At 49.4% G+C, this 26516-nt stretch overlaps 3 protein-coding genes across 3 annotated transcripts in view; 1 reads left to right on the top strand and 2 right to left on the bottom strand.

Moving 5' to 3' along the window:
• Positions 1 to 4052, bottom strand: part of MLXIPL (MLX interacting protein like) — a 55106-nt gene extending 51054 nt beyond the window's left edge. Inside the window, exon 1 of the mRNA XM_072640219.1 lies at positions 3942 to 4052. The gene's annotated coding sequence lies outside the window, so the exon portion shown is untranslated. The remainder of the gene's footprint in view (positions 1 to 3941) is intronic.
• A 5848-nt stretch (positions 4053 to 9900) lies between these two features.
• Positions 9901 to 17918, top strand: VPS37D (VPS37D subunit of ESCRT-I). Its single transcript, XM_072640214.1, has 4 exons — positions 9901 to 10079; positions 13805 to 13976; positions 15302 to 15384; positions 16532 to 17918. The coding sequence occupies exons 1-4, from the start codon at positions 9939 to 9941 to the stop codon at positions 16937 to 16939; spliced, it is 804 nt and encodes a 267-aa protein (XP_072496315.1). The 5' UTR covers positions 9901 to 9938; the 3' UTR covers positions 16940 to 17918.
• Positions 17919 to 25001: 7083 nt separating this feature from the next.
• DNAJC30 (DnaJ heat shock protein family (Hsp40) member C30) lies at positions 25002 to 26447 on the bottom strand. The gene has a single exon (XM_072640215.1). The coding sequence runs from the start codon at positions 26430 to 26432 to the stop codon at positions 25779 to 25781; it is 654 nt and encodes a 217-aa protein (XP_072496316.1). The 5' UTR covers positions 26433 to 26447; the 3' UTR covers positions 25002 to 25778.
• Between the last annotated feature and the right edge of the window lie 69 nt (positions 26448 to 26516).

The raw sequence follows: 26516 nt of genomic DNA, 5'->3' as shown, positions 1-26516 counted from the left end.
AACCAGAGCATTTTGTAGATGAGGATGAAGTGATTTACCTAATGTCACACAGGCAATAAAGGACAGTATAGGTACACGTTGCCTCACCCTCATGTTTGCACTTGCATTTGATGAAGAGATCGGACGCGTGCGCGCGCACACACTCACACACACATCGTGGCTATTTTCCCTGGCTTTGAATTTCAAGCTTCTGAATAAATCTCTTAGAACAAATGACATCACACTCCACAGAGTCTAGCCCTGACTCTAAAGCTGGAAGGAACCTGAGAGGCCATAGAGGCTGACCCTTTTGTTTTCCAAATGCAGAAACAGACCTGGAGAAGTTAAATGACTTTAGGATCGTAGGACTCATTGCTGGCCCTGGACACAGATTCCCCTTTATCCAGTGACTGATCCCTGCCCATGACTGTAGACTGAGCCATTTGTCCTAATATAGACCAGTCTCTATTTCTGGTCACAGTGTGACCCTGACTTCAGCCTAATTGCTAATTCTAAACTACTGAGTCCTCAATTCAATTTAAGCATTTATTAAGCCCATACCCTAGGTAGCTAGGTGGCACAGTTCCTGGAGCCTCAAACTATCTTCAGACACTTTCTAGCTATGTGACCTTAACTTCTGTTTGCCTCAGTTTCTCCAACTGTAAAAGGATGATAATCGCACTGTTGCTACTATAAGAATAGAGACTGTAAAATGGGAGCAATATTAGCACCTACCTCTGAGAGTTGTGGCAAGGATCAAATAAGATAACATTTATAAAGCCCTTTAGCACAGTGCCTGGCACATAGTAGGCACTACATAAATACTAGTTATTTTTAAAATTAAAAAAATTTTTTTTAATTTTCAACATTCACTTCTATAAGATTTTGAGCTCCATATTTTTTTTCTCCCTCTCTTCCTTCTCTTCTCCCCATGGTGGCAAGCAATGGGATATAGTTATAAATGTATGATCATATTAAACATTTTCACATTAGTCATATTGTGAAAGAAGAATCAGAACAAAAAGGAAAAACCATGAGAAAAGAAAGAGAGAAAGAGAACTGTTCTATCTGCATTCAGACCCCGTAGTTCTTTCTCTGGACATGGATAGCATTTTTTTTGTCATGAGTCTTGGAATTGTCTTAGATCTAAATGCTAGCTAACCTGATACTATGCACAGAGCTGGGGATAAGGAAGGCAAAAATGAAATTATCCTCCCCTCAAGAAGCTTACGTTTCACTTGAAGTTAATAAAAACATAATAATAAGAACCAGCATGTATATAGTTCTTCAAGCTTTGCAAAGTGCTGTATGAATATTTCATTTCATCCTCACTACAACCCTGGTAGGTAGGTGCTCTTATTTTCCCCATTTTACAAATGAGGAAACAGGTTGATGGAGATGAACAGATTCGTTCTGAATCCTACAGCTAGTAAGTATCTGAGCATAGATTGGAACTCAGGTCTTTCTCCAAGTCTAGGGCTCTCTCCACTGTGCCTCCTTGCTCCCTCATAGGTACAGATATTGGGGTCTACATAAAGTTATGGAGGCTGGAAATGGAATGTTATGTATAGGAAACAAGTGGGGCAGCTTACCTAGACCTAAGTGGGGCCTTAACTAGTCTTAACCATAGACACAGACTAATCCCTGATACTGACCAAGATCCTAATTCTAATCTCTATCACTGGTGACACTAATTCTTAATACTGGCCGTAGACCATACCTAGCTCTGGCCACAGAGAGTAATTGAGAGTATGGATGGTTCTATGCACCCCATCCCCACTAAGGAAAAACTGGCTTCAAGCCCACTTGCGGCTACCTAGGGGGAAAGAGTGTCTTCTTTCTACCCAAGAGAAATCTAAGGGTCTCATTTTTGGCAATGTCAAGATGACCCGGTTGGATGGATAAGGGCATCAGAACCATGGGACAAGAGGGAAATGGTCCCCCTAAATAAGGTTCCACTAAGTAGTCTTTTGGATCTACCCTCCTTCTCCGAGCCCCATTCCCCTGCATACATGGAAGGAAAAAGGGCTTTCGAAAGTCAGCAAACTGGGGTGAGGGAGGAAGGAGAAGCAAGGGAAGGCTTTCAGAGCAGCAGAGGAAGGGCCCCACCCAGTCCCATCTGCACGTAGCACTACTGACAGCAGAAACTCCTGTTTCTTCCTTCTATGGTCAAACTGATGCTTGGCCATACCCTCTGTCTGTCCTTGTTCTATGGGATTCTGAAACTCATGAAGAAGCCATGTTACAGAGAAGAACCTAGAGCTAGAGTGGAAAGGGAACTGGGAGGTCACCCAAACCAATCCCCTTATTTTACTTACTTTTAAATTTTAATTTTTAAAAAATTCTCAACTTAAAAACATAAAAAAAGCATTTCCATACACACCACAGAACACAAAAGAAGATTCTATAGGAAACCAGGAGTTTCCAGTTCATATTTTGATTTTTACAAGAGGTACTTTCAAAACCATTCTACTTTTCTAGACTTTCTTCTGAACTTCTGTGCATTTAAAAAAATGTTTCACTGGCTTTTGCTTTTTTTTGCATCGCTATTGTCAATCCCCCTTCCCTTCTCTGATGCCCCTTCCCCACAATTAACAGAGAACAAGGAAAAAAGTCAAACCAAACCCTTGTAACAATAAACACAGTAAACCAATCAAATGTGCACACTGTCTGTGTCCAGAAATGTATGTCCCTGCGTCTTGTATCTATTATCTCTCTGTCAAGAGCTGGGTGACAAGACTCACCAGACATCTTTCAGGAACATCAACTGCCTCATTTTGCAAATGAGCAAACTGGGGCCCAAAAGAAAGGGGAGATGACTTAAGGTCACTTAAATCACCTACTCAGTTGGGAATGCTGGGATTCCCAGGACTCCCAAATCTTAACCCAGCCCCAGTCAGGGAGTTCTCTTCTGAAAGGTAAGACAAGGGAAATCGTTTGTAGGGGTGGTGGCCTTGGTGGTAAGGAAAAATCAGATCCACCTTTCCAGGCAGTAAGAATAACCAGGGCTGGTCTATTAACAAAGAATCTTCCATTACCTTCACTTATCCCAGATGAAAACGGCTGGATTTCTTGAGATCATCTTTCCTCTCCCTTTATTTTCCTTTCCCCCACCAATTTGGCTGAACAACTGTCTCTTGGGCTGCTTGGGTACACTGGAGACCAGTGTCCCACATCCCTAAAACTCTAACCCCCTAGAACAAGGAATCTTGTCCCCACCCTAGCTCAGCTGTGTGGGAGCTGGGGAATTCTGTTCTCCCCTGCCAGAGCTCATACCTAGCATTAGTCACTCGGAGGCTGAGATTTCTCATAGAAAGGGAAACCTTAAGGGTGGGGGCTTCTCCTGGGTCCCTAGACCAGCACCCCCCCCCCAACTCAGGTTGTCTTTTAATCCCATACTCCCTTTCTGTGGTCCCAATTCATAGACTTGTCTGAGTTTGGCTCTTGAGAATTCAGATTCTCAAGAATTATTAGCAAATATAATAATAGATAAATGTAGATGTCTCCCACCCTCACCCCCACATGCATGCACATAAACATACACATATACATACACACATACGCACACACACACACACACACACACACACAGATAAGGTGCTGAGGGCTCAGATGCTTGGGTCCTTTCTTCTGTGCTTTCTCCCAAGGGTCTGAGCTAGTCTTTCTTAGGGGACCTGAATCTGAGTGTTCCCTATTAGAGGGGCCAGGAGATTCTGTCTCTTGGCTCCCATTGGGGTTGGAAGATCACACCTCCATACCTATTTAACAGATGGCATGACTGAGACCCAGAAGCAGCAACCTTCTCCTGACAGTTCTTGGGCTCAGTTATAGACCAGACATAACACCAATAATAAGACCAGAGAGGAAATCATCTGGTGCTGAACCCACTGCCCCTTCCTTCATTGGCTGCGTCCCCCTCCCTGCCACTTTTTCTTCCCTTTCCTAACCTGAAGATCTCTCACCTGGTTTCCCTGGGAGCTGTGAGTGGTATGAGTAGCTGCTCCTTCACTCCCCCATCCTGGGGGAGCTCCAGTGGGTGGCTCCGGATGCTCTGTCCCTCCTCCTTGCCCAGGCTACCCAGGCCACACTCTCCTCTACTCAGGCACCAGAGGGCTCTGTGTGCCGTTCTGCTTGAAGCTCAGAGCCTTATAGTAGTCCCCCACGATCTGTCTCCTGGCTGCCTGTTGCCAGTCTCTTGGAGGTGTCCTTTGACCCTCTCTCTGGTGCCTCCTTCTCTCCTTAGCACGTGGGAGGCAGCCGATCAGCAGTGGAGCAGCCTGTGGTGCACCCATGCCCAGGAGCAGGAGCTGGGCACTGCTGCCAATTGCAGTCCTGGGTGCTTCTCGTGCCTGCTTACCTTTCACCTCACCCCTACACCCTGAGTTTCTAGGTGCCCAGCCCCTAAGCTTTGGAGCCCAGGGAGAGGGAAAAAGGAAGAAAGGAAACATTTGGGGTGTCCTACCAACCAGGGGGGAGAGAGGGACAATGGGTTTTCTGGCCTCTCTCTCAAGTTGGTTACAGACTGGGGAATTCTTGAGGTTCTAGCCCCCATCCCAGACATGGACCTATTCTCCACCTAGAGCCCATGCCTCTGCAAGTCAGCCCCAGAATTGAAGTGCTATAGCCACATTGAGTCTATTCCTAATCTTGACTTTCCATTCTCGACACTGAGCATCCATCCATGCATCCATGCATCCATGCATCCATCTATCCACTGAGACTTCTGTCCCCAGCAGGGAGCCTTCTTCACATCTATAACTTACCCAGACCGCTCCCCACAATTCCTTGACACTGAACTCTTATCCCTGACAGTGGGTATTTTTCCCTGAACTGTCCCCGGAACTGATCCCTCCATTCTCATCAGTCAATAAAACAACCAATATTTATTAAGAGCCTACTTTGTACCAGCACTGAGTCACCATTCTTTTAAATCAATTTCCATTTATATGTGTTGTTTTTCTGTCACATTCATATGCCAGTATATCCTTCCCCTCCTCTACTCACAGGGTCATCCCTTATGCCAAAGAACAAAAAATAAAGAGGATTTGAAATTTATTTAAAAATGAATAACAATTCAGCCAAACCAACCAGGACCTCACCCATATCTGACAGAATGTGGGATCATGGGAACATAGCTTTAGAGCTCAAAGGCCTAGAAGCCAGCTAGTTCAACTCTTCACTTTACATAGGTGGGAGCTGAAGCCTGCCTAGAGAGGGTAATTCACTTGACAAGGTATGTACTGTTCCATACCCATAGTTCTTCACTTCTGCAAAGAAGGCAAGGAAATTAAGCCCCTGTTTTGTAGGGTTTCACCGAGGATTGATCTCTATTACTGAGCCTCCATCCCTGATACGGGGCATCCATCTCCAAACTGAACTTTCCACCTCCAGCATTGACCACTCCTTGGTCAGTTCTCCCCCTCTTCTCTCCAGTACTGACCTCTCATCCCCATCTGATGCTAAACTCATTTACCCAACAGTAAACCCTTGTTTTCAACATGCTCCCCACCTCCACCCCTGATACTGAGCTTCCATCATCCTTCTTGCTAATGCTGACCCTTCATCCTACACACTGAGGGGGTCTCATCACCTAACATCTGGGGGCTTCTCATCTGCCTTTCTGGCTAGCTATGGAGAGCTCAGGAGAAATCTTATAATCTTACAAATTACTGGCCCCATAACTGGGGCAGCTAGGTGGTGCAGTGGATAGAGTACCAGTGCAGGAGTCAGGAGGACCTGAGTTCAAATATCACCTCAGATACTTGACACTCACTAGCTGTGTGACCTTTAGCAAGTCACTTAACCCCAATTGTCTCATCCTGGGTCATCTCCAGTCATCCTGATGAATATCTGGTCACTGGATTCAGATGGCTCTGGAGGAGAAATGAGGCTGGTGGCCTGCACAGCCCTCCCTCACTCAAAACAAAGTCAAGTGCAAGTCATGTCATCATTTCTCTGATGGCATGGTCTTCTTCGGCAACGAAGGACGAACACACACACCCATAACTACTTTCTCCTGCCATTTGTTATACTCAGCTCTTGGCTGTGGCCATATCAGCCCAAACCCCAACTCAGCTTTGTCCCTTTTCCTCTCTCCTGGTGTCAATGGCCAGTTAATACAGGAGTTTGGGTTGGTCTGCTCTGCAGGCAGACTCAGGAGTTCCATCTAGTTGGGAATTTTTCTAGATTGCCTGAAGAGAGGAGACTGGGGCTTGTTTTTCACAGCTTTCCAAGAGTCCACTCATAGACCAAGAGCAGGAAGGGACTGCAGAGGACGGCTCCTTCAATTGTCATTTTACAGGTGAGGAAACAGGCCTAAAGAGAGCTGACTTTCTCTTTGATCACAAACAGTAAATATCACAGGCAGGATTTGAATTCAGATCCTCTATCTCCAGAGCCCTATCTTTCTATTCTACTGTGCTATCTCCCTCCTATACCATGGTTCATTTATTTTGTATTAACATTTTTTAAAGCACCTACTGTGAGCAGAACACATCCTTGGCTTGATATCTCTGGGGGAGTTGCAAAGTTTCGATTGAACATAGTCCCCACCCTTATTGGAACTTAAGGTCTAAGAGAGGAAAACATCACACACACACACACACACACACACACACACACTCACAATTCCTAAGATAGGTTAATTCTAGCTGTGTGACACTGGACAAGTCACTTAACCCCAATTGCCTGGACAAAAAAACACATACACATTAATTACATGACAGACATTAAAAAGGTCCAAGACAAGATCTTGCTAGGTGAGAAGTCTCAGAAGTAGAGCCTTCCAGGTCTCTTCTGAGCTGGAGGGAGTATTGTTACCCTGAAGGGGCATGGGCTTGAAGTTGGGTAAGGGGGTTCCTTTTCCCTGAAGAAGAAGCTGAAGGGTCTGAGTGTGAAAAGGCATCCAGCTCTGAGGTTCCCTTCAGGGGTGGGGAACCTGTGGCCTTCTAGGTCCTTGGGTGAGGCCTTTTGATAGAGTCCAAGTTTTACAGAACAAATCCTGGGGATTTGTTCCGTGAAGGCCGAAGGTTCTCCACCCCTGCCTTAGACTATCTTAGGAGTGTCCACTGGCCCTGGAAATGACTCAGTTTAATTCAGTCAACAAACAGATATCAATCATTTACTTTGCTTAAAATATTGTGTTGGGCTTACAACCCAAATGGGTGTATAAGGGGGTATAGTTGTTCATTCTTTCATTTCAAAGAGAACCAGTGACATCACAGCTGATGTCTTGACTTGCTCATGAATTGGATTTAAGTGAGGCAGAGTTGGACAAAGTCATCAGCTTCATTGAATCAGTGAAGTCCAGTCTCAAGACAAAAGACAGGATGACGGATGATGGCCTGGGATGCAATGGATGACCTTGGCATCTTTCTACATCTACTAAGCCCAACGTGCTCCATGGTGCCTGTTTCAGATTCCTTCATGGCAGTTGGAACAAATTGTTCTCATCCACCCATTCCACTGGAGAAAGTCTTCACGTGCTTGGGGTAGACATCATGGGGACGATTACATAGGAAATGATAGGTGTGACCAGGAAAGATAGATGTGAGACTGGCAAAGCAGAGATAGAGACCAAACTTCAAGGAAGGATCTTTAGCCTGGGGGAATAGCATCCTTTCTCTAGACCAGGGTCAGTCAAGCAAGGACAGGGTTTGGGAGAGGAAAAAAAAACATGGAAGAAGGGATAGAAACATGGAGAGGAGGGAAGAGAGAAAGACATAGAAGAAGACTTCAAGAAGCTTCACCGACTCCATATTGTCCTTAAAATAAAATAGCAATTCTTCTGTTTGGCTCTTAGAACACTTCCCCATAGGGCTCCAGTCTCTCCTTCCAAGCCACTGCATTATTCCCCTCAATGCACTCATGCTCTTACCAAACTAGCCAACTGCTCCCCATCCACAACAATTTATCTCCCACCTCAGTACCTTTGCACAACTTACTCTCATGCCTGCAGTGCACCCCTTCCGCATGCTGCCTCTCAGAAACCTCAGCTTCTTTCAAGGTTCAAGGCAATGTCATCTCCTTCAAGACGTCCTCCCCATTCCCCCAGTTCTTAGTAACCACCTCTCTCTCCAATGACTGAATTTGTATTTATTCTGTATGTAACTAACTGTGAGTTTTATTTCTTCAGCTGAAAATAAGCCCCTTGAAGGCAGGGATACTTTGTATCCCCTGTGTCTAACTCAGTGTCTGACATACAGTAAATGCTTAATCAAAGCTTTGTTGACTGATTGACCTAGAGATGAAAGGAGAGACAGCAATAGGGATATGAGAGGGAAGCAGGGAAGGAGACAGAGACATAGAAGGATGGAAGAGGACATGGAAGCTGGGGGATAGGGGTGATGGGGCCAGAGACATGGAAGGAGAGGAACAAGGGCAAGGACATGGAAGGAAGAGACAGAGAGGGAGGGGCAGGAACGTGGAGACTGAACCACAACCACACAAGGCATGGTGAGCCCATACCACTGTGACCACTGTTTCCTGCCCTCACCAGGGATTCTTCCTCTGCCAAGCTCATCTGAGAGCCATAATTAGTTGTATTCTGTGCTAGATACTCACTTCAGAAAATCACCCACGTGCTTTTGAGAGACACATGCAGAGACTGACCATACGCAGCCATGTAACAGTTGCTCTTTGGGGGTAGGGAAAAGTTTTCATGACTTCCAAATTTAGGGGTGAGAACAGGATTAGTGTGGGAGCAACAGGGGTGCAGAGGAGTGCCTTCTTCTAAGCAGTCCTGTCCAGACCGGCTTCCTGAAAGGAGTCGTGACCTCAGTTGCTTTTTTTTTGGCGGGGGGATGGCCTTGTCTGGCTGGCTTTGCTTGCTTTGATTTGTCTTTTGGGTAGCTAGGTGGCCCAGTGGATAATGTGCTAGGCCAGGAGCCAGGAAGACGTGAGCTCGTCACTTACTAGGTACCTACAAGCAGTGTGACCCTGGGCAAGTCACTTAATTTCTTTGTTTCTTTGTTTCCTCGGCTGTACAAAGAGGATAGTAGTAGCACCAACCTCCCAGGGTAGTTTTGAGGATCAAATTAGATGACGTTTTTAAAGGGCGTGGTACATAATAGGTGCATAACACAAGTTTCCTTCCTTCCTTGTCTCAGACGATATTTTGGTGGTTCATGTTTCTTTAAGGACATTCCCACACCTGGGAGAAGGCTGCGAAGTCGGCTTTATCTCTCCATCAGGCTCCCAAGGGACAAGAGCTCTATCTCCCCCTTTGCCCTCTCCCTCACTTTCTCTGAGATCATAGTCCCAGGAACAGTTAGCACAGTGCCTAACACATAGTAGGGGCTTGATTAATGCTTATTGACTGACTGGGACTTTCTCAAGACTCCCTGGATCAAAGGCTTCTTGAAGGCAGACCTGGGGCTCCCCAGGGAAAGTGTTATGTCTCTCTACGTCTCACTAGAGTTCCCGTAGGGCAGAAAGGACTCTTCATTCCCTCAGACCATCCTGGGGCTCAGGGTCTCTCATCTGCCATTCAGTTCAGGGTCTGAGTGCAGGGACGGGTCTCAACCACTTGACAAGAGGTTTCCCCAAAGCCGGGTCTGTGTCTCACCAAACAGACCTGAGCTGTGCTGTCCCAGCTGACCAGGCTCCCTGCTCCCCATCAGACCAGAGACTCCTTCCTCAGTTTCCCTTTCAGTCTCCAGGCCAGGGGGTTGGTTGACTGAGAAAGGAGGTTACGAGCCGGGTCCGGGCTGCATGCCGCTCGTCGGGCAGAGGTGACTCTGGTGAGGGACTGCCGGGCCTCGGCTGTTTGGGGCGGGGTATGGGGGCATCTGGGCCCCCGGGGTCTAGGCGGCCGGGGCGGCGGCTCCTTTAAGAGCGACGGCAGCGCCCTCTGGCGGCCAGCCTGGGCTGCGGCCGATCCCGCGGCCGATCCCGGAGCCGGAGCCGGAGCCGGGGCCGGGCCTGGGGGCGGCGGCGGCGGTGGCGGCGGTGGCGGCGGCATGTACCGGGCCCGGGCGGTGCGCGCGGGGCCGGACCCCGGGAGCCCCGGGGGCCGCTTCGGGATCCTCAGCACGGGCCAGCTCCGGGATCTACTGCAGGACGAACCCAAGCTGGACCGGATCGTGAGGCTCAGCAGGAAGGTAGGTAGGAGCGGTGTAGACGGGGCGGGCCGTGTAGACGCGGCCGGCCCCGCCCCGCCCCGCCCTGCTCCGCCTCTGGGCCCGGGGCGGGGAGGGAGGCGCCCTGGGACCTGCCCCTGCTGGGGGTCCCCCCCCCAGGCTTGGGGCTGGGGGCTGGGGGGCCGGGGCCAGGCCGGAGATCGGGGCTGGGGGAGGGGGCGCCGAGGAAGGAGGCGCTGTGGTCTGGGGGGGTACGGGGGGCGGCGGGCGGTGTGGCCGCGCCTAGTCGGGGCTCCTAGGCCGTGAGGGAGAGGACAGGTGTGCATCCATCCTCCCCTGGGCCAGGGGAGGGGCCGCTAGGGGCCGGAGGGGGCCGAACAGGAAGGCCCCTGGAGTGTGTGGAGACCGAACGGGAGGGGCGGGTGGGGGCATTCTGTAGGTGACAAAAGGGGAGGGGCCGGGGTACTCTGTATACAGCAAGGCACGGAGGGGTGGGCATGCCCTATAGAGGACAGGAGGGAAGGGGCGTGTGTGTGTGTGTGTGTGTGTGTGTGTGTGTGTGTGTAATAGGGGGTCAGAGGAGGAGGCGGTGTAGGGGACAGGAGAGGGGTGACTGTGTGGGTGTGCATTCTGAAGGGGACAGAAGGGGAGACCATGTCTCATAGAGGACAGAAGGGAGGCTTGTTGTGTTCTATAGGAGGCTAAAGGAGGAAAGGGTGCAATCTATAAGAAACAGGAGAGGGGTGGGCATACATTCTGCAGGGGGCAAAGGGAGGGCACACCCTATAGGAAAAGGGTATGTGAGGGGGCCAAAGGAGAAGGAGATGTGTGCTTCTATAGGGGACTGAAAGTGTGCGCATTTCTCGGGCTTCAGGGAGGATCTAGTCTATAGGGACCAGAAGGGATGGGTATATGCCAGGAGATCCAAAGGAGGGTGTATAGGATGTAGGGACGGGTAAAGGGCAGGATTGTTTTGCCTTCTATAGAGGAAAGTCTAAGTTGTTTCTGGGAGTTAGAAAGTGCTTTCTATGGGGATAAAAGGAAAGGGGGTATAGTCTATAAAGGATATTCTATAGGAGAATATTCTATATTCTATAGGAGCCAGACAGGTATATGTTTTAGTGAGAAGAGGACAGAAGAGGAGGGTTGTATGGTCTCTGGGGGCCAGAAGAAATAAATACATACATATGGATGTTCTTTCAGTTGATGTTCAGGAGTGATGTGTTCTACGGGGGAACAGAGCAGAAGGGGGTGTGTGCATTTTATGGGCTAAAGGTGCAGGGGGCGTGTGCTTTCTATGGGGAATAGAAAGGAAGCTTTATTGTAGTTTATAGGAGGTACAAAGTTAAAGCTTTATATCCTAATAGACCCAGAAAGGCATTCAAGAGGAGAATGGGAAGAGGTACATAAATCCCTGGAGGATGAGCACAGAGGAGATACATTGTGTCCAGGGGTTCCACACTTACTAACAATGTGGTCATGGGCAAGTCACTTAAACTTTCAGTTTCTTCACTTGTAACAGGGAGATAATACCTCCTTGTATCACAGGGCTGCTGGGAGAAAAAGCTTTGCAAGCCTTACAGAAGCCAGTGGTTGTTTAATAACCACTTTGAGAGAAGATAGGTATATGGAGAGTCTAGAAGAGACCTTAGAGTTCAACTCTCTCATTTAACAGATAGGAAACTGAGGCCAAGGGAAGGCAAGAAGTGGTTTTGCTCAACAGTACCCAGGAAGTGAGCATCAGGAGTAGGATTTGAAGCCAGGTCTTCTGACTTTAGAATCGCTTTCTATAATATGCTGACCCCTCTTATGTATGGGGACAGAAGAAAGAAGGTGACTGTCGGGACTCAGTGAATATAGACGCTTTAGCTCCAAGTGAAGGAAATATAGAAGGTACAGAGGACTGTCCTGAAGCATGAATAAGATCTAGCAGGTAGCCTGGTGCAAAGGATCTCTTACTGTCAGTGATCGAAGGCATCCCCTCCTGCTCTGTGATTTGAAGTCAAAGGATTTATGATCAATTCCAGTTTCTTGGGCAAGTGACTTTACCTTTCCCAGGTTCAGTTGCCTCATCTGAGGAAAGCCCTGCTTCCTTGGAACTCTGAGACCCCTTGCAACTATAATGACATGATCCTTTGGTTTCAGAGGTGGGATCTCCCTGTGTGCAATAGGGCACACCCTGTAGTTTCTATCTGTAGAGATTTTTCTTTATTTTCTTTGTTATAAGGGAAAGCTCACCTGGAAGGGGAGGAGGGGAAGGTGGGAAGAATATATCTGAAAATGACTCCAATATAAATACAAAAGGTTTCAGTAAGTCAAAGGAAAAGCCCCAAACAGACAATTCTATGGTGAAAGTTTTAGTCCAGAGGTCCACCTGCTGGGCTTATCACCCCTAGCAAAAGTGAAAACTCTTAGAGCGCGGCCTCATTGTCCTGTGGACAGAGCCTCTGGAAAGGTACAACAGAGGTCCCTAAGGGGAAGCTGGGCATTGCTCCCTCTGACCTTTGACTTCTACTCTGGCAGTTTCCTGGCACTCAGTCTGGACACCCTTACGTTTGGTTCGTTGTTTAACTTCTCATTACTCTGGAGTTGTGCCTTCCAGAGCAGGTACTTTGAAAAGCCTAAGAAAACACAGTGTCCTGCCTATTGTGCTTCATGAATCAAACTCTGCTATTGAGTGGCTAGCTACATGACCTTGGGGAAGTCACTTCCCTTCTCTGGTCTTCATCTGTGAATGGAAGATGCCAGGTTCCTTCCCTGAGCTCCAAGTTCTTTTTTATCTTGAATGCTCATTGATGCTAAGTGCCATCCTACCTGTGACCCAGGGACAGGACTCTTATTGGAGGCAGACAGTTTAGGCAGAGTGGCCTGCTGTGGGCTTCCTCACCCTCTGCTCATCCCATCTGAGCTGTCTCTCTGAGTCGGGCACTTCCAGAAAGGATGCCCCTTCTCCCAACTCACATGTGCACATGTGAAACTGGATGAACTCTGGGGATGTGGTGTTTGCTAAATCCTGACTTCAGAGTCTAGTTCAGTCCCTTCCTTGTATAGAGGAGCCTGGAGAGGTACAGTGACTTTGTGCAGTCATGGAAGAAATGAAAATGATAGCTTACTTTTATATAATGTTTTGGAGTTTACATAGCACATTATTCTGTTTGGTCCATGCCTCAACCCTGTGCAATTCTCCCCATTTTGGGGTCCAGGGCCCCACATTTTTTGGTGCAATTCTCCCCATTTTTTTTTTTGAGAAAGAGAAGTTAAGTGATTTGCTCAGGGTCATACTATAGGTAAGTGAGGTAGGATTTGAACCCAGGACTTCCTGACTCCAAGTCAGGTGCTTTGTCCATCATGTCATATCTAAAGCTATGTCTTAGGATTATAGATTTCTAGTAGGAAGAGACTTCAGAAATCCTCTAGCTCCAAACCCAGTCCTCTTCCCTCTCTACCATATTTGGGGTCTCTGGTGCTTAGCCTAGGGTCAGGCACATAGTGAACACTTTCAAAATGCTTTTTCACTAAGATCACATAGTGGCCAAAGAAAAATGAGAATATAATTTGTCTGCTAACCCCTGGGAGTGCATTGTACATGTGGTTAAAATGAAAACCTCTTCAGGGCAGGGGCTATGGCTTCTCCTCCCTTCTCTGAAGTATATTGGAGAGAAGGACTGAGTACACAGGAGAGGGGCACTTAACAAAAGAGGGGATGGATGGATGGATGGATAAACGGATCACTTCTGTTTCCCTAGTTTCAGGGCCTACAGCTGGAGCGGGAGGCATGTCTAGCCTCCAATTACACCTTGGCCAAGGAGAACTTGGCCCTGCGGCCTCGGCTTGAGATGGGCAAAGCTGCTTTGGCCATTAAGTACCAAGAGCTCCGGGAGCTGGTGGAGAGCTGCTGGGACAAACAGCAGAGGTTGGGTAAGTGCTGGCCATCCATGTCCAAGGAGCAGCCCCAAGCCTGCCTCTCCCCAAAGACCCACACTTCTGGCCATCAGAGGCATCCCCTCCTTCCCCATTAAAACCATTGATGAATTGGGCACTGAAGGTGAAGGCTTGTTCTGGTGACACACTGGTCCCTGTGAGCATATAAGGGATTAGCTTGGCATTATCTTGGAAAAGTTGGAGCATGACCCTGAGAGGTTGGGCAGAATATGGGGGGAGGAGGAGAGAGTAGGCAGTAAACATCTAAGGGAGGCAGATGGAGGTAAAGGTCCAGAGATTTAAGCTCCAAAGGGAAGGGCAGGGCTTCATAGGGGACCCTGCATGTTCTGGGAAAAGTGAGAAAGGCACTGATGGGGAAAGGAGAAGGGTCCCTTTTGGCCTTGGCTTGGTCCTGGGCCATTGGCTCTTCCTTTTCCTTTCTTTTTGGCCTAGGGCCAAAGAGGAAGTCAGAGAGATGAGGGAGGGAATCCTCAAAGTGAATTGCTTTGGGAATGAAGTCCCTTAGACTCCCAGTCTTGTCTTCGACGCCCTCAAAATCCCCAAGTCAAGCCACAAAACGGCAGCCCTCTTCCCATTCTTTAACTTACAAGAGGTGAGGTGGTATGGTATAGGCCTTGTAGCCAGGAAGACCTGAATTCCAGTGCTACCTCTGACCTGTCCTGGCTGCATGACCTGCAGGGTGGGGTGTTCTATTGGTATCCTAGGCAGTTCTCTGAGATGTACTGGCAGAAGTAAGTGCTTTTTTGGTGGGGTTCCAATCTCAGTTAAATCACAGTTCCAACTCCCATCCCTATGTCTAACTTAGAAACTAGATATCTGCCTCCTGACACTTACTAGGAGAAGGGTCTACAAAGTCAAAGAAACACTAATAATTTAATAATAAGTAATAATAATAACCAACATTTTATAGCATTTGCTATATGCCAGGCACTGTGAGAAACAGTCATTGTCTCATTTGATTTTTACCACAACTCTGGGAGATATGTGCCTTTATTATTCTCATCTGACAGATGTGGAAACTGAGAGAAACTGAGGTTAAATGACTTGCCCAGGGTCACACAGCTAGTAGGTGTCTGAGGCAGAATTTGAGGGCAGGGACTATGGCTTCTCTTCCCTTCTCTCTGAGAACCCGGAAGAGGGCTATTTAGTATCTTCCTGACTTCAAGCCCAGAGCTCTGTGCCCTCTGGGGCCCTCTAGCTGCCCACTAGGCAGGGTGATGTGACTCCGGGGCTTAGAGAGCCTTGGTTTCCTCCAGGAGAAGGAAGGGAAGCTAGTTAGATTCTGTCCCTGTGGTCCCCAGAGGTGAATGTGCAACGCTGGAACCCACAGTGTGCCCTGAACGGGCTCCGGGCAGAACTGGAGGAAGCCGAGCAGGAGGCCGAGGTGAGGAGGGGTGAGGGATTGCTTTGCTTTTTCTTCTTCTTATTTTAAAATATATCCTGTTTTTACTGCTATCTTTCATTTTTCCATCACATCCATTTTCAAATATGTCCCTCCTCCTCCCCTGTTAGCTGAACCATCCCTTATACCAAAGATTAAAATATAATGGGGGGAAATGTTTATCAGAACTAAAACAAATGGCTGTATGACAGTGTGTATAGCGTTCCACGCCCATAGTCTGCCTACTTCTGCAAGGAAAGGAGGGGAACACCTTTATCGAAACTCTTCTGCACCATGCTTGCTCTTTATAATTACACTGTGTTTGGTTACGTTTGATTTTTAGGGGTTTTTGATTTTGGTGGTTAGTCATTGTGTGTTTTGTTTTGCAGATTCTACTTACTTCACTCTGCATTACTTCTGATAAGTCTTCCCTTGCTTCTCTGAAATATGCTATAGTCATTATTTCTTATGATACCACTCTTGATTTTGTTCGTGTATCCTAATACGTTTAGCCCTTTCAGGGCTTGCTTTAGTGGTACTTAGGAGAGAGAAAGGGAGGGAGACTAGTGTTCCTATTACTCCAGGGTTTGCTCACTGTCCCCCAGATGTACTACTCATTCTCCTAACAACCTCTTCTCTATCCCACCATCTCTGCTGCCTTTCTGCCCTCCTCTTTTCTTCTTATCCAAATTCTTCCAATCCTTCAAAGCCCTACTCATGGTTTATCTCTTCTATAGAGCCTTCCTTGACTACTCCAGTCATCATCCAATCCCTTAGCCAACATTTAGCTGCTGAATGACCTCCTATCTGTGACGCTCCTCTTGTAATCCCATAGACACCCTAGTCCAAGCCCCTCATTTAACAGAACAGCTGCAGAGATTGTGACTTAGTCCCTCAATGGGGCAGTGGCAGAAGCTGGGACTGGTACCAAGGTGTTATGACTGCCTACCACCCCCAGGGTCTCTTCCTATCCCAGAAAGCCAAGGCTCTTCTGAGTGCAGAGGGGACACAGTAATGGAGGGTGTGAGGTAGGCTCTGTGTTAGGGGGGATGAGGTCCCCAATCTTTGTCACTCTCTTAATTTTGTCTCTTCATGCCTCATCCTCCTTCCTCCCTCCCACAAAGCTCTCTCTTCTTTCCTTGTGACCCAGGAGCAGATGGAGCAACTGCTACTTGGGGAGCAGAGTCTAGAGGCCTTCCTGCCGGCCTTCCAGCGGGGCAGGGCCCTGGCCCATCTTCGTCGGACCCAGGCTGAGAAACTTCAGGAGCTGCTGCTAAAGCAGGAGCGACCCCAGCCCCCCACCCCACCCCCTCCACCCTCGCCCCCTCCTGCTGCAGCACCCACCAAACTTTTCCAGCTGCGCTATGCCTTGGCCCCCGCAACAGCAGCTCTACTGCCCTCGGGGGTGGCCAGAGGCCTGCCTGCAGCACCCCGAAACCTCCCACCTCTGGACTCCCGCCCTGTCCTCCCCCCAGTCCAGGGCTCCCCGCTGCGCCTGCTCGGCCAGGCCTCCTTGCTGAGCCCCCGGCCCCCGCAGTCCGAACCCCCCCATCGGTAGGGTTTAGAATGTGGCCCCCTTCTAGGAGGGCTCCCAGACAGACTTGATACCAGGCTCCTACCACCACCATCCTTGAGGAGTGAGGTGTTGGAGGGGCAGGCTCCCCTTCCCCCAGGACTCCAGCAAGGTCCCTGCCCCTGGAGGCAGAGCCCAGGAAAAGGGGCTCCAGGAAGATGAGACAGTGGGTAGGGGTGGGGGGGCAGGGGTCTTTGCCCCCCAGCTTTGAGGGAACTCTGCTATTTCTCTCTCCCTGGCTGGGGTGGGGGGAGGGTTTCAGGGCTGGCCAGAGCTTGCTTTTTCCCATGCCCCAAGAAGGGAGCATTCCCACATCTAGGCTTGCAGGGTGGGGGTGGGGGCATTTTCCACGATCCACCAGTAACCTGGGAAGGGGCCTCTCGCTGGGCATGATGCCAAGGCAGCTGGAGATATCCTCAGATTTCTCCCTGGCCTCTGCCTTTCCTCCATCCCCTGGTTCCATTGTTGTGGCTGCCAGGAGGGCCTTCATCCAGGATGGCCAGGTAGCCCTTGGGACCACACGCTGTCCCCCTCCATCCATAAACACATACATACACTCCAGGCCCTGGGCACCCCAGGCATGAAGGGGTGAGGGCATCGTGGCATTGGGGGGAGGGGGCGCTTCTGTCCGGCAACCAGAGTGGGGCAAACCAGGATGCCTGGCAACGAGAACACTCTGTCCTTTTCTGTCTTGTCTCTTTAGAATGGGACCCCCAAGAGGGCAGGGTCCTTGTCTTTGTGTGTTCTGTCTAGTGCCCTGCCCACCAGGCCCCTCAATAAATGTGATGGTGAAGATGATGATGAGGCCAGCCTCCTGAACACTGCATGCTCAGTTCATTCCCACCTTCTCTGCTTGCACTGTCCTTCCCCTTCCTTTGTGCCTCACCAACTCTTACCTGCCCCCCTTCAGAGTCCTACCTCTGCCATGAAGCCCGCCAGGCAATAAAGTCTTTTTTTGTGTGCACTGCTTGCCCAGTTGGAAACAGAATGGAGAGGGTGTGCATGCCAGCCTGGTGTCGGCCAAAATTCACAAGGTGGGCTCAGGAGAAGATCCCTTGCTTCCTTTGGCACCAGCCCTAGGGCTCCGTGGACCTTATCACCTTGTTCACTTGGGGCTGGCTTCCCTGGATCTGTTCCAAGCTGACCAGATCCCTACCCATATTGACTATCTTCTGCTGAGAGTGTGGAGGTTGGCCCCTGGACTGGACTTTGGCTCTGGTCTTTAGTCTTTGGCTAGGTGGGGAGACAGACGATAGAATTTGGAGCATTAGAGCCAGAAGAGACCTAAGAGACCATCTAGTCCTACTTTACAGATGGGGAAACTGAGGCTGCCAAAGATGATATGGCTTTACTGGATCACCCAGGTGGGAAGGGGCAGAGCTCAGACCCTCTGAATGCCAGTCCAGGGCTCTTTTCACTGCATTCCTACTGCCTGTCACTGGCATAGAAGTCTGACTCCTTCCAACACCAGCATCAAAACCTGAGGCAGGCCTAGGGGAGGCCACTGAAGAGGTTGTGTGCTTGGACCAAGCCTCTGGCTAATGTAACATCACAACTGAAAGGAATTGAAGACAACCTAATCTAGTGGTACTTAACGTGGGATTAGAAGGTTGGGCCCAGGCTGGGAGTACAGGGACCACTCATGGGCAGGTCCAGCTCTCCTCAGCACTAGAGCTCTGACCATCCAAGGTCTAAAGGTCAAGCTTAGAACAGACACCAAATCAGTATGATTCACTGCAGATCAGAACCTTTGAGTTCGACCCATCTACTGCCAGCCTGGGCCTTTCCAGTATGAGGATCATAGGCGTGCCCCACCATGCCCCACTGTGAACGCTAAAAACATTTGTTGATAACTATTTTGATGTCATTGGTTTACTTTAAAATCCTGTGGATTTTATGCATTTAAAGCCATTCTGAGAAGGGGTCTGTAGGCTTCACCAGACTGCCAAGGGTGCCTATCACCCAGAAGTTCTGGTCCTATCTCTTGTTTTACAAAGGACATGAGACCATGAGAGAAGTGAATGACTTAGGGTCCTCAGGCACAAAGTGGCAGAGTGTGTTTTGAACCCAGGTCTTCTGACTTTTTAGTGCAGTGGTCTTCCCACTACTGGGGTTAAGAGGCATGGGCAAGGTTATTCCATTGGAGGCTAATCATCCTGCAGGACCTGGGGCATCAGCCTGGAGGCAGGTAATTGAGTCCACAGGGTTCTGAGTCAGCCTCCTTTCCCCCAGGACCTCATAGGACCATCTGGTGGGCTGGAAGCAGGTTGGGGGAGGAGGCTGTGATGTTCTCACCATGGGGACGGGCCCTTGGGAGGGGCTGATGGGCCTGCTAGGGAGAAGTGTTGCCATGGCAACTGGAGGGCCCTTGAAAAGCTTCATCATAGAAGGGATTGTGTGTGTGTGTGGGGGGGGGGGTGCGGAGAGATGACTCGGTAGGTCCCTCAGTGACCCTCTTATACTAAAGGGGCTGTGGTTTGCAGTGTCCGCTGGTGCTGGTGCTGGTGGGAGAGGTGGGGTTTACCACCCCAGTGGGCTTGCCTTTGGGTAAGAAGGGAGAGAACCTTAGAGTTGGCTGGTTAATGAGCAACTTCATTAACTGAAGGCCCAGGCTGTGACCCTGACTGGCAGTGGAAGGGGGAGGGGAAGCAGGTGACTGGCAGGCAGGAAGCAAGCTGGGCTAGGAAAATCGCTTTAAACCTGGGAACAAAGGGAGTGCTGAGGATGTGATATCTAGTGCGTACGCACGCACACACACGTATGCACGCACGCACTCGCATGCACACGCACACACACACATACACACGCTTGCACACACGCAGGTACCTATGCACAATGAGGGATGATAAGGAAGTGCTTGGTTGTTGCAGACCACACCACTTCCACTGGAGCAAACCATTTCAGAATCGAGCTTGCTAGCACTTGGAGGATTAGTAAGGTGGGCCACCCGAGCTAATTCAGATTTTTCATAAATCATATCACGGCATAGTAATCAACCTGCTTTGGTTCTTTGCGCAGACCTGGCTGCAGAAGAGTTCTGTCCCTGTTCCAACCGGCTCCCTGGACTACTTATACGTTTTTCTTGCTCTAAGAGAACTCTTTCCAAACCCAAAGGTATCAGTTACTTTGCTGAAGGATTCTTTGCTTCACATGAGATCTAACCAATGTATTTTTTAACAGCCACTCCCCTCGCCAATGTTGTTCTTTTAAAATATTACTGACATCAACCTTTCTGGAGTTTTTTTCTTGCATAAAATGAGGCATACTTGTGGCACTGAAATAGATCAAAGATCTAGCTTTCCCAAGAGGCTAATTTTTAACTACTCCACAGCCTTGAAATGGGAGCCCTGAGTACAGACAGGAAGGAGGTATGGTTCCCTTCCAGTATGTGATGGAGAAGATAACATGGCAGCTTCAACTCAGCGACTTGGAGAGACCTTACCTGTCAACTTACTGGCTGAGGATGCATCACTAAAAGCCTTAGACAGCGCTCTCATGGTCTGGGATGTCAGGGTATTAGTTCAGGATTGGGATTGAACACTCTGGCATGTAGGTAGGGCAAAGGAGAAGCAGCATGTGACTGAGTCAAGATGATGATGGATACACCATATTAAGCTAGGAAGATGTGGCTGCTTGGTCTGGCTAGGCCACACCGGAAGTTTCTGTACAGCTTCCACTTTCCTAGACTCCAGAAGGAAATGTGGAACTCCTGAACATTCTCATTCTCCTAGAACAGAAGGAATTACTTAGGCCAAGGCCTTGGAAAAACCTCTTGTGGTAGCTGCCTGAGTTGTTTTTCAGGTCTAGGCTGTACCCTTTTCAGTGGTACCCAACCAAACAGGGTGGAGGATGGGGGGAGACATGCATGAGTATGGTGGCCCTCCGCCTCCCCAAACTAATCAATTCAGCTGTACTCTTTCAATTGGTTAATAAGTATTTATTAAATGCCGTAGTGCCAGGAACTGTGCAAGACACTATGGATATAAATACAGAAACAAGACAGACTTTATCCTCAAGAAATGTATAGATGCTGAGGGACAGGGAGAGGGAGTAGAATCCTTGAACTCACATCTTCCATGGCTTTAAACTCCATCAGTCATCCCCATGTCCCTCCAGTCTTTCCATACTAGTTTTTTATCACCCCTTACAAAATAACAGGTGACATTTATATGATACCTTATGGCTTAGAATTTTTTTTCCATCACCTCCATCAGAAGTAGCACTGGCAATATTTTCCCCATTGGATAGGGTTAAAATAAGGCCCAGTACGGTTGGCTCAGCTGCCCAAGGGCACAGCATTGTAGCTGGGGCTCAAACCCAGGGCTTCTGATGCTTGGTCTCATGAGTTGTCATGGCTGAAGAACTTGGCATCTTTTAACCTCTCTGAACTTGGTTAGGCTGGTCCTGGGACAGCATACAGACCTATACTTGAAGCCTTTTTGTTTTGGAAGGCAGAAGTGCCCAGAGCCATTTATGGTCTATGGGTATCTCCTCCATGCTAGGCTTAGATACTGGAGGACAGCATTAATGGAAAAGTGCCTGGAACAAACAACTGAATTAAATTGAAATGTATTACTGGTCAGTGTCATGGAAGTGAGAGCAAGTAGCTGAAATCTTATCTGCAGCAGGAAGGAAGGGATACCTGATTACAGAGATGAACCATCACTCTTTAAACCTCTAAGGAAAGAATGTGGGGAATGAGCTTGAGTGGCTGATCTTGAAGGCACAGGAGGATTCAGCTAAAGACACTTAGTGAATCGGTAGCAGAGCCTCCCAAGGAAACGAGGCATCTCATCTCACTCCTTTGTCAGCTAGCTCTGAATACCCTGGTCTTCAGTGGGAGGACAAGGAGACGTATACCTTCCCTATGCCCTTGATTCCAGCTCCCCAATGTCTCTGGCCTCTTTTTTCTCTCTGCTCATCCTATAACCACTTCACACAGGTCATCCCCCTCCTCTTGCCTGGACCACTGCAGTGGCCTCCTGGATGGTCTCTCTGGACTCAGTCTCTCCCCTCCCTCTCAACCCCTCCACTTTGCAATCTGCACAGCTGCCAAACTGACATCCCTAATTAGTGCACATCTGCCACTGCTTCACTCAAGAAACATCAGTGGCTTCCCATTGCCCTTGTTATAAACTATACACTCCTGTTTGGCACTGAAAGCTCTTTACAGTCAGGCTTGGGCAGATCTTGCCAGGTTGGTCATGCATTCCTCTCCTTCACACACTCTGCCTCCAGCCAAATGAATCAACTTGTTGGCCTCAAAACATTCTGTCCCCCACATCAGTTCTTTTGCCCAAGAGATGCCTCACACTTAGTGTGCTCTTCCTTCTCAGTCAACCTTCACTGATCTCTTCAAACATCATCTCAAGAGGCCTTTCCCAGTTCCCCTAGTGGTCTCACTCCCATTCACTATATTTCTTTTGCATACAGCCCATATTTACTTTTCTACATACATATTATACTCTGTGGAAGTCCAATGAGGTCAGAGAACATCTATCACTTTTGTCTTTTAATCTCCAACAGAGGGCCAGAGTTAGCTGCTTGCTTGCTAAATGCTTATGGACTGGTTGGATTTGTTGCTGAATGCAGGCTCAACTAGATGTCAACAACTCAGGGTCAGAGGGATCTCCTCTCACGCTCTCTCTTTCCAAATCTAGTTTCATAGGGTGGGGTGGGATAGGAGTATAGGGATTGGTCTGTGTTGCTGCTCAGGACACTGGGAGGGAATTGTTTGTTTTTGGCCTTCTTCCCAAGCCATTGTTGGGATAAGAAGAATATGAGTGGCTAACAGAGGCAGAGAGGTACCCGGCTCAACTTCTTGGGAAAGTTCAGTCTCCCTGGGCTGCTCATAGGAACAGGAGGTCACAAGAAGTATCACCTAGAAACAGCCCACAGATGGTGGCGTTGGGAGCTGAGGCGAGTCCTTGGCAAAATTGCTTTGGCAAAGGCCTTTGGGATTCAGAGAGGGAGAACAGAAAAGCAGGGTGAGGTAGCAGAGGCCCCTTGGGTCCCAAGAGCACCGTGGTCCTGTTTTTAGGGGTTATTTAGGTGCTAGGACTTATCTGACATCCCAGCAGTCCCGATGTGTTTTGGATGGGACACTGGAAAATCTCTGGGTCACAAGATCTGGCTTTGAGCTCTGACTGACATTCCCTACTTGGGTGACCTTCCTTATTAGCCAACTTCACCTTCTGACCCTGTTTCACCAGCTGTTAAGTACTCCTTGTGCTGCTTCTTCCGATGGATTGTTGTGAATAAAGTGCTTTACAAACCTTAGAAGTTCTATGAACATCAGCCACTGCTGTTACAACGGACACTGAGCATTAGACAAGAGGAGTCTCTTACTATACAGATTCCAGGCTGGGAATCCAGCCTGAGTGAGAGTTGGGGTAACCGGTAGCAGGGGGAAGCAGCAAGGAAGTTCCTCTCCTTAGCTGGGGTCTTGCTCCTCCAGGGTAAAATTACATTTCCGTCACTGAAGCACCAAGAGACTGGGAAAACGCACAAGGTCAAGATGGACCTTATTTTTCAAGTATAAAGGGATTATAAGGAAGAGAGTAATCCTATTTTGGAGAAACTTTTAAAGCAGCTAGACAATTCAGTCCTTCTAGGCTTAGAAATGCCTTCTAGAGGTCCCAGTTACCCAAGTCCCACCTTGATCCTATCAGCTGAGTGACCCTGGCTGCTGAGTTTGACTCCACTGCTGGCTTCCCAGGTCAAGTTTTAACCTTTGCTGTTCCAAATTGCACGCTGTTTTAAGTGACTGTCATGCCATCACGGATCCCTATAGCTCCACAGGACTGAAATGGACAATAATTATTGCCCAGCTGGCCCTCAGGCTGTGGGACAGGCACATAACACAGGAAGGACTTATCCAAAGACACTCAGTAAACCACGAGCTCAGAAGAAAATGAGGCATCTGGTTCTAAGAGGACTGGGATATTTAAGGGGTCAGGCCAGTCTCAGGCCACAAGAGAGAGAGCCTAAGGAAGCAGGTTTGTTCAGCGATTTAAACACAAGCTCTGCCCAGATACAAAAGGAAAAGACAACTTCTTAGCCATGCACAGTGTTAATAATCTCTTGGCCCAGGCAGACAGCTCTCTCAGATGAAGCCCTGTTAATTCTGCACTGACTCCATCTCTTCATACAATAACAGATGCTCAAAGTTCATTTAACTGTATTTGAGATACGTCCCTCACTCCAAACCAGGCCTGGAATGGGTTGGCTTAAGCAACCTCAGCAAAAACCTTTCCTTAGCTGCTTCTATCATGGGACAATGGGTACTTCCTTCTGAATACTCTCTCCTCCTCAGGCTTCTGACACACCACACTCTGATCCCTCCACAGCCCTTCCCTGCCTCCTCATCCCTCTTCTGACCTCTTATGGAAGGAGCTCACCAAGGAAAGGTCTGATCTGGGTCACCTCTTAGTGACCTCATTCACTAAAGGGCTTCAATCATCATCTCTAAACATCTCCCAACCTATCTCTAGCCTTGACCTTTCTCCTAAGTCTCAAATTCATCATCAGTTCAGCTAGCTATATCCCCAGATAGAATCTCAAACTCAACAGTTAAGTCTAAAACTGGGCCACCTATTCATCTCTCCCCTTCACCTTGCTCCTTCTCCTGAGTCCACAATTTATCAGAAGCATCAACCACCATTCATTCTTCCATGTTTAAAACTTTGGCTTACCTCTGAGTTCCTTCTTTTATTCTCATGTCCAGTGAGTGGACCAAAATACTGTCCCCACCACCACTACTGAACAGACTCTCATCACCTGCATGGATGCAGTAACTTCTCTACATTTTCTCTGTTCTAGTTAAACCCAAACACTAAATCTCACGTCAGAGGCACCTTTATGTGGAACTGTTACAATTTTAGCAGTCATATATCAAAGTGGTGCTTTTTGTGCCTAACACATAGTATCCTTTGCCTGTCCCAACACTATTGACCTTCCATCCCAAATCTCTCCACCTTTCAGTGGGACATGAATTTTGTGCCATTTCTTTAGCAAAAGGAACAGACTGCACAGCATCAATCATCTGTATAGTGAGTAGTACAGTCTGTGCTCCGGTACACTTTTTATTGTGGTAAACTGGCCAGCAGAAAAAGCAAATCTGGCGTCACTGGCACCATCCATTTAAATAAAAGATGGACCTGGAATCACATAGATCTTAAAAACAGAAAGGACCTTAAAAGATCATCTGATTTGGCCCTCTGCTTTCATACAGGCATTGATTAGAAGAGATCTAAGGTTAAGTGACTTGTATAAGGCCACAAACAAAACAGGGATGGGAAGTAGAAGGTGGAGACACCAGTGAAGACGCCACTGTCTTTCACAGGGGCCTTGGAGGTCCCTTAGTTCAACCTCCTTATCTCCCAGGGTCCCAAAGCTAAGGAACTGTCTGGGGCTGGAAGAGAATTTCCCGCAACCCAGTCCAGGCTTTACCCAACCCTTGGCCATCCTGCCATCGACTGCCGTCTCAGTGTTCCGGCTGACCTGTAACAAAGACAAAACCCCACATGGATTCATTCAGAGGTGGTTCATTTGGCTTTCTTTGCACTTGGGGTTACACTTTGCCAAGATGACGGGAAGAACTCGGCACCAGGACAAGGCAGGCAGATGGATGCACGATCCTGGAGGGCGGAGAGTCGGGGTCGGGCTGCCGAGCTCCCAGAAGAAGCCTTTCTATGTCCTCGGCCCAGCAGCCCCTCCCCGCCACCTGCCAGGAACCGAGGGCCCCTTCTCCCACGGCCAGGTCCTTCAGGGTCGCCCGGGCCCAGGGCGTGCCAGGGTCCCGGAGGTCACGGACAAGGCCGCCCTACTTAACGTGGGCAAGGCCTAGGAAGCCCAGGAAGAGCAGCAGGCCCAGGATCAGGCTGTCGTCCCAGCGCGGGCCGGCGCGGGCGCGTTCTTCGCGGGCCTTGCGCATGGCCTCGCGCCGGGCCCGCAGTCTCTGCTCCCGCTCCAGCTGCTCGCCGTAGTGCGCGCGGTAGAAGGCGTCGAAGTCGAACATGTGCTGGCCGCCGGGCGCGGGGCGCGCCCGCGGGGGGCCCGAGGCGGCTTGCGCGTGCGCGGGTCGCCGCGGCGGAGGGGCCGGGGGCGCGACCCCGTAGTCCGCACCCAGCAGGCCGCGGTCGTACTGGCGGCGCAGGGCGGTGCTGCTTAGCACCAGGTAGGCCTGGCTGATGCGCGTGAAGCGTTCCGTTGCCTCCGCGCTGCCCGAGTTGCGGTCCGGGTGGTAGAGGAAGCTCTGCCGGTAGTAGGCTGCCTTGATCTGCGCCTGAGTGGCCGTGACCGGGACGTCCAGCAAGTCATACAGCGCCGTGCGCGAGTACCTGGAGGAGCCGCCACTTGCCTGGTCCTTCCTAGCCCAAGAGCCGCCCCCGCCGCCAGCGCCGGAGCTGGCCCGGGCTTCCTTTCGCCCGGCAGACCACAAGAGCGGCGACCACCGCCGGCCGGCAAGGGCCGCCATCTTGTGCGGGGCGGGGGGGGGGGAGGGGGGGAAGTGGAGACGGAGGGGCCGGCCAATGAGACGGGGCGTGGTACCTGACGAGCC

Source organism: Notamacropus eugenii, chromosome 2, assembly GCF_028372415.1.
Source record: "Notamacropus eugenii isolate mMacEug1 chromosome 2, mMacEug1.pri_v2, whole genome shotgun sequence".
Classification (NCBI taxonomy): domain Eukaryota; kingdom Metazoa; phylum Chordata; class Mammalia; order Diprotodontia; family Macropodidae; genus Notamacropus; species Notamacropus eugenii.
The sequence above is the reverse complement of the archived record's forward strand: the minus strand, read 5'-3'. Positions and strand labels throughout refer to the sequence as shown.